Here is a 7631-nt window from a genome sequence, read left to right as displayed (position 1 = left end):
GGGGAGGCAGGCAGTGGCCCCGGGGTGGGGGCGGCTGCCCCACGGCGAGCACTGAGGTGCGCCGGCCGCCCCCTCTGTGGGGTCAGTGGGCCTGCAGGGTTGGGCGGGCTGCGGCGTGAGCACTGATCTCTGCTCTTTGCCCGGGGCCTTGCGGGGGGCTGGGGACCCGGGGAGCCGGGCCAGGCGCTGAGTGCACCCCCGGGGAGGCAGGCAGTGGCCCCGGGGTGGGGGCGGCTGCCCCACGGCGAGCACTGAGGTGCGCCGGCCGCCCCCTCTGTGGGGTCAGTGGGCCTGCAGGGTTGGGCGGGCTGCGGCGTGAGCACTGATCTCTGCTCTTTGCCCGGGGCCTTGCGGGGGGCTGGGGACCCGGGGAGCCGGGCCAGGCGCTGAGTGCACCCCCGGTCTCTGCAGCCCCTGCGCCTGCGGCGGCTCCTGCGGCCCTTCTTCCTGCTGCAGAACTCGTCCATGATGAAGAAGACGCTGAAATGCATCAGGTGGTCGCTGTGGGAAATGGCCAGGTAGGCTCTGTGCCCGGCTTGCATGGCGGGCCGGGGTGCCACCTGGCACGTGGTCTGGGGCTGCTGGGGGCTTTGTCCGCGCTGGCTGTCTCCCTGGCCGAGGGCTCGACTGTCAGGCACCCACGCCTTTGGTTCTGGATCCATTAGTGGCCTTGCGTCCTTCGATAGCTGCGATGCTCCCCTCTGTGCCCATGGTGGCTGCAGCCGCTCCCCTCCCCGCTGTCCCTCCACTCTGCCCCTGGTTGCCGCCGGCCCCCCTAGTCCTGCTTCCTCTGCCTGCCGTCCCCTCCCTCAGGGACTCTCGTGGCCGCCCCTCACATCCAGCCCAGGTGGATGGAAGCGGGCTTCCCCTCAGACAGTCCCTGGGGTCCTTGGGCCCTCGGGACACGCCCCTGGGTTGTGAACTGTCCCTGCCACAGCAAAGACTCTCCAGCAGGGCCGAGCGCGTGGCAGGCTGTGGGGCGGAGGAGGGGACTGGCCCAGGGGCCGCTGCCGGGAGCTCCCTGGGTCGCTGGGTCCCTGGCGCCTGCCCCGTCGGGCACGTGGGTGCCTGCCAGGTGCTGAGGCCCGTGCCCGCCCTTCCAGCGTCCTGCTGCTCCTGGTGCTCCACCTGTGTGTCTTCACCGTGTTCGGGGTGCTGCTCTTCACCGGGGAGAAGGTACTGGCCGTGCTCCGTGCCCTGGCCCGTCGCAGGGGTCCCGGGCCAGTTCCCCGGTGGGAGCTCTGCTGGGTAGTTCTCGGCCAGCGGAGAAGGGGTCAGACAGGCCACTCCCTGCCTCGGAGCAGGGTCAGCGGTGGCCTGCCTACCGGAAGTTTGGTGTCTTTCTTCAAACGGCCAGTGTCCTGCTGCCACCCGTCAAGGCGCCCGTCTGCTCTGGGCTTCCTCTGCACCCCTCTTGGACGGGCTCCCTCAGATTGGTGCTGGAGGTCTTTGGGGTGACCTCACCACCTGTCTGCCTCTCACCCGTCCACCTGCCCAGACAGGCACCTCTCACCACGTCCCTCATTTCCAGCTGTGGGCTTTGCCCTCTGCACCTGGGCACCCCCTTCCAGCCCCTCCCTGTTTCCCAGCCCCTGGCAGCTTGCTGCTGTGTGGACAGGCCTGCTACATGTCACCAGGCCCTCGGTCCCTGCCTTGGCACCCCCACCCTGCACATCCGTGGTCCCACGTGTCTTCTCTCCTGTCCTGGCTGGGGTCACTGTCCTCGGAGCTGGTGGTGTCCTGCATCTCCTTCCTGGGAATGTGGCCGGTGCTCGGCCAGCGCTGTTCTTCATTAGGGCATGGCAACGTTTAGGGGGTTGGGGCTCTGCTGCCCGTGACAGAAGGCTGAGGACTGTCCCCCTGACCCCTGGGCCAGCCATGTGCGAGTGTGCATGTATGTGTGTGTGCACGTGCGCATATGTGGGTGCGTGTGTGTGTGCATGTGCGTGAGTGTGCATGTGTGTGTGCATGTGTGTTTGTGTATCTGTGGGTGGCGGGTGCAGCTGGGCTCCGAGGTGGACCAGCCGACAGAATTTCAGGCCCCCAGTGACAGTGCTGTTGCTGCTGCCCCACAGACGCAGGACGGGTGGGTGGCAGAGCGGGCACGGGGCCAGAGGTGGGCCCCTGACCTGGGAAGGCTGAGTGCCCCAAGGTGCCCGTGAGGTGTAGGCCCCCTTGCGGTTTTGTGCTCCGCCCCTCGGGGCCGGGCTGGGGGCGGTGGGGCGTCCGGGTCCTGGGGAGCAGCCGGGTCCCTTCCCACTGTCAGTTCAGAGGGGCGTGACATCGACCCACCTGGGTGGGTTCCTTGTCCTCAGCCCCCCTCAGGACCCCTGCATCCTGACCTGGAGAACACATCGGGAATGAGTGGGACCCCCTCACCCCAGGAGGGAGAGGGGTGGGGGCCCGGGTGTGAAAAAGCACGCGGTGCGTGCCAGGCCTGCGAGTCCCCAGACACAGAGTGGGGCAGGTGCGGCCCGAGTCCCAGAGAGGTGGGCTCCCCGGGCCACTGCAGCCCCGTCCTCTCCCCCCACCTTGGCACCCCGCCGTGCGCTCTCTTGAGACACGGTCTTCTGTTCCTCTCGCCCCTGACCTTGGGCCTCACTGCGCATGGTACAGCGCATGGCAGAGTCGGGCCGAAAGCAGGCTGGCCGGCACCTGTGTGTGGTCTCGGTCACCAGGCCCGCCCAGAGCTGCTCACTGCAGCTCCGGGTGGGCCTGCTTCAGGGGCTGGTGTCCGTGTGGAGGGGTGGCCTCCCTGGACGCCGGCTCCTGGGCCCAGAGACCTTGCGTTCAGGCTTGTCTGGCCTTGAGCTTAGAGCCTGCTGGCAAATGATGGGGAGATGCAGGTCAAGTGCGCTGAGCCCGCAGTGGGTGGTCCGTCCTGGCCGGTCCAGAGGCTGGAGCTCTGCCGGCCTCAGGCCTTTGCTGGCGGGGAGGAGGCCCGAGTGGCTCCTCAGAGTGGCCACTCTGCTCTTAGCAGGGCGACGGGCAGGACAAGGAGAGGCTGACCTACTTCCGCAGCCTGCCGGAGGCTCTGACGTCCCTGCTGGTGCTGCTGACCACCGCCAACAACCCCGACGGTGCGTGCGGGGCGGTGTGTGCGGGCCGGGCTGGGCCGGGCGCTGAGGCCCCTTTGCAGCCCGCGGGAGTAAAGCGGGGTCTGCCCTCCCTGCTTCCTCTTTTCTGTTTCTTTCCCCTTTTTACTTATTTTCTCCTTTTTTTCCTTCCTATCTCACTTTCTTGCTCTGTCCTTCTTTCTCTGTTCCCTCTTTGCTCTTCTGTCCTGACTCCTCTGAGAAGCTACAACGGACAGTAGCAGTGTGTTCAGTGGGTCCCCCTGGTGGCCACCTCTTGCAGGCCCGGCAGTGTGCGTCAGAGGCCCTGGGGTCTCAGGTGGCCCTGGCGTTCCCTTCGCGGTTACTCGTGGGGCCCGTCTGCTCCGGCCGGGGTGTGGCCGGGATGGGGCGCTGCGGTCCTCTGTGACTTGGCTGCGGCCCGGCCACCCCGGCTTGTGCCTTTCATCTGGGGCTCAGGGATGGTCACTGACTGTAGAGACCTTCCGGGGGGCAGCCCTTGGCCTCCACACCCAGCTGTGCAGCGGGGCCCCGAGCACTGTCCCCACATGTCCCAAGAGTCCTGGCGAGTCACCCATGGGAGAGCTGAGTGGTTGCAGGGGGAAGATTTTAGCTCCGCATGAGGAAGGGCATCCTTGGATGGTGAGCTCCCCATTAATGGGGGTTCAAGAGGAGATGCGAGGGTCGGAGTTCGGACCAGGCCTCCCAGCCCCCCGAAGCAGAGCCACCTTTGCAGAAGGCAGGTGGCCAGGCTGTGATGGGGACCGGACCAGACGCTGAGGCTAGGAGTGTTCCAGCGTCTCTGCTCCCCCTCCCCGCAGTGATGATTCCTGCGTACTCCAAGAACCGGGCCTACGCCATCTTCTTCATAGTCTTCACCCTGATAGGTGAGTCTAGGAGGAGCTGTGGGGTTACCAGGGCAAGGTTCTGCCCGGACGCACGCTCGGGCATGTGGGCCGCCCCGACTCCGCAACTCACTTCAGCGTGGCCCACCGGCTGATTCGCAGTCTGTGACCACTGATGACCTCCATCCTCAGCGCCAGGGCTGGGCAGTGAGTGCGGGCCCCCTGATTCCTGAGACCAGAGTCTGTCTCAGCTTCAGGAAGTCCTGACATTTGGAACCAACCCATGGGGACAAGGACCGAGCTCCGATTTCCCCCCGAAACCCCCTTCTGGGGAGGACGTGTTAAACCGAGCTTTGTGACTCATTTAAAGCCACCGAAATTAGCACTGCTGTAGTGAAGCCTTTTTTTCTTCTGTAATTAAAGGTTTTGGAGCTCTCGACTCTGGCCACGTACCGGTTCCCACACCCAGGCTGGTATGTGACTGGGGAGTCGCGGGGGGCTGCAGCAGCGGTGCCCTCCGGTGCCAGGGGAAGAAGGGTGGCCGCCGTCCCGTGGCCACGCCTGCCTGCTCGGTCTGCTGGGACTCAGGGCGAACACCCGTCGCTAGGAATGGGCTGAGGGGGGCTCCGTGCCGCCTGCCCCCGGGGCAGTGGGGGCAGACCCCTGGCTCTCAGGACGCTTGCCAGGTGGCACTTGCGTTGCATGGCCGAGGACAGGGAGGCCGGATGTTGAGTGACGCGCCCCAGGCCCTACTCCCTGCTCCTCGGTCATCCGATTGTCCAGGCCCTTCTTGCTGGCACCCCTGGATTTGCCGTGCCTGTGTGATCCTCTGGGCTCCTAGGTGCCACCCCTAGCTCTGGGCCCACAAGCCCTGGTGGTCCCCGCCGACCGTGGCCTTTTCTCTTGAAGGGAGCTTGTTTTTGATGAACCTGCTGACAGCCATCATCTACAATCAGTTCCGGGGCTACCTGGTGGTGAGCCAAGCTGCCTCCTGGACGCCACGCGGGGCGTGACTTGAGCTGAGCAGCCTGGTGCGGGAGGGGGCGGGCCTTGGCCAGGCCCCCCTAGGGGGTGGGGTGGGGGTGGGAGGCCCCGGTTGCAGTGGTTTCTGCGATGCCCCCTGGCTCCCTCTTGTGGGTTAGCTGGAGCTGTGTCACATCCTGCTCCCTCCGTGCTGTCCCCAGGGCCACCCAGGGCTTTCCTCCCCTGCCCCACTTCCTCTAGAGGGAAGCTGCAGGAAGATTACAGGTCTGCAGGCAACTGACCCTGAACCCACTGTGTGGGGAGCTGGGGGCCCCAGTGCACTAAGAAACACCCAGCTCAGTGAATGACAGCGGTGGCCGTCGGGCTCCCTGCTCTGAGGCAGAGGGGCGAAGGGCTGCTCCCCAGGCTGTGGGTGGGCAGGGTGCGCTCAGAGGCCGCCCGGGCCGTGTGGTCACTCAGAGCCAACCTCCCTTGCAGAAGTCTCTCCAGGCCTCACTGTTCCGGAAGCGGCTGGGGACTCGGGCTGCCTACGAAGTCCTCTGCACGCCGGCAGAGGGGGAGGCCCACCCTCGAGGGTGAGGGCCGGCTCTGGGGCCCCTCCCTCAGGAAGGGGGGCTGCCGCCGCTGTGCCCGGGGTGCTTCCTGAGCAGCACTCTGAGCCGAGCCTGCTCCGCTGGGGTCTCGAGGACTGTCCTGTGGCCTTGCTCCCGCTTCCGCGGTCCGCGTGTCTGAGCTAATGCGTTTGTCCTCATGACCCCTGAGGTCCTGGGCTGGTGAGGGACGCTGGCTGCTCACCCTGCTGCTCCCTCCCCACCCCGCTGTGCCGTTACTTGGTGTCAGCGGCAGAGGGACGTGGGCCCGGCTCTGCCTGGCTAGAGGCGGTGTCGGCGTTGGCACGGAAGCCTCTAGTCCCGGCCCTCAGCCCACTGCTCCGTGCCTCTGTACGGCCTCCGACAGTTCTCGGGGTTTTAGACGACAGTGGCTGTGCTGTGCCCATGGCCAGTTCCTCCTGCGAGGCTCCTGTCGCTGCCCAGGGTGCCACCGGGCACTGAGGCTCTGGGCTCACTGGGGTGTGTGTGCTTTTCCCCACAGAGTCGGGGTGAAGCCCCAGGACCTCGTGCAGGTACTTCAGAAAGTCCAGATGGATGGCACCCACAGAAAGGCCATCGTGGAGGTACCGGCTGCCCGCCCTCCCCGGCAGGCGTGGCTGGGCCCTTCTCTGGGACGAGGGTGTGGGTCAGAGGCTCTGGGGCTGGCCCCGTCCAGTCCGGGTGGGGCTAGGTGGCCGTGCTCCTTCTCTGGGCTCCCTGCCCTGCCCTGGGCCCGGGCTGACCTGTGTGCCCCCTGCTTTGCAGAAGGTGCGTTCCTACGGCACTGGCCTGCTGTCAGCGGACGAGTTCCAGAACCTCTTCAACGAGCTAGACAGAAGAGTGACTAAAGAGGTAGCGGGGGCCGGGCGGGGTCCCCCACTGGGGCCGGGGCCACCCAGGGTCATCGGGAAGTTTGCAGCACCTGTGGGTCAATCTCCTGGGTGGCTTAGTGGCCGGTGCCAGTACTGCCCCGCCCGGGGACTCTGGCTCCTAGGGTGGTGAGTGTGAGCAGAGGTGGCTTGGTCCTTGGAGGCTGAGGACGGTTGCTTGACTTTGTGAAACCCACCGACACGGGCACTGGCCTGCGCTCGGCCTCACCCAGGTGGCTCTCTCCATGGCCGCCTCTCCCCTCCTCCTCTGCGCCCTGCCCGGGAGTCCCCGAGTCTGTCTGAAGCCTTTGCCCTTTGTCCTTGACGTGGATTTGTAAGTCGCCAGATGGGCTTCGGCATCCAGCTCAGCGCTGTGTCCGGAACCTGCCTGTTTTCCGTGGTGGGTTTCGGGGCCGTGGGGGCCGGTGCTGGGAGACGGCCGGGGAGTCGCAGGCCACTCGCCTGGCGGGGAGGGGCTCTGTGCCAGCTGCTGGGCCTCCAGGGGGTGGGCGGGGCACCTCCTGCTGGCTGGACCCCTAATAGCTCTGTGTCACTATCGTGTCACTCGGCTCGTTGCAGTGACAAATGCCGCAGCCTGGGGTGGGGGAGGTATTAAACGGGATTTACTGTCTCCCAGTCTGGAGCCCAGAGCCCGAGGTTCAGGGGAGGGCAGGCCGGTTCCTCCCGAGGCCTCTCTCCTCGGGCCGTAGACGGCCATCTCCTCCCTGTGTCCCCACGTGGTCGTCTCTCTGCGTGTCTGTGTCCTGATCTCTTCTTACGAGGACACAGTCCCATTGGACTCGGGCCCACCCCAGTGACCTCATTTTAACTTACTATCTCTTTAAAAACTGTATTTCTAAATACAGTTACGTTCCGAGGTACTGGGTGTGAGGACCCTGACGTAGGAATTTTGGGGGACACAGTTTGGCCCATAACTTCTCAGCTCTCGTCGTCTGTCTCCGCGCCTCAGGCTCCTGTCCGCTGGTTTTCTTGGGGACATGCTGTCCTGGAGTCCTTTCGGGTCCCCTGAGCCAGGCTCTGCTCGGCCCATCGCACGCGCTTGCTGCGCCCTTGTTTGGGGTGTCCCTTCTCAGTGGCATCTTCCGTGGGGCACGGGAGGTGGTCATGGGGACACGCGGGCGGACACTTTCATGCTGACGCACCTCACGCCACGCGCTGTGGCCCGTGGGATGTCCGTCTTCCCACGGCGTCCGGGTTCGAAGTCGGGAACTGCGGTTTGAGGCGGGGGTCTGGGCGGTCGGGTGTTTG

General features: G+C 65.8%; 1 protein-coding gene across 1 annotated transcript in view; it reads left to right on the top strand.

Moving 5' to 3' along the window:
- TPCN2 (two pore segment channel 2) overlaps window positions 1-7631 on the top strand; it is a 38402-nt gene that overhangs the window by 5821 nt on the left and 24950 nt on the right. The window contains exons 6-13 of the mRNA XM_025046294.1: window positions 412-518; window positions 1104-1176; window positions 2978-3080; window positions 3896-3961; window positions 4829-4893; window positions 5381-5478; window positions 5996-6077; window positions 6259-6345. Coding sequence (XP_024902062.1) covers window positions 412-518; window positions 1104-1176; window positions 2978-3080; window positions 3896-3961; window positions 4829-4893; window positions 5381-5478; window positions 5996-6077; window positions 6259-6345 — 681 coding nt within the window. The remainder of the gene's footprint in view (window positions 1-411; window positions 519-1103; window positions 1177-2977; window positions 3081-3895; window positions 3962-4828; window positions 4894-5380; window positions 5479-5995; window positions 6078-6258; window positions 6346-7631) is intronic.

The sequence above is a fragment of the Pteropus alecto genome, unplaced genomic scaffold (genome assembly GCF_000325575.1).
Source record: "Pteropus alecto unplaced genomic scaffold, ASM32557v1 scaffold43, whole genome shotgun sequence".
NCBI classification, from domain to species: Eukaryota; Metazoa; Chordata; class Mammalia; order Chiroptera; family Pteropodidae; genus Pteropus; species Pteropus alecto.
This window is presented reverse-complemented; position numbering and strand designations above follow the sequence as displayed.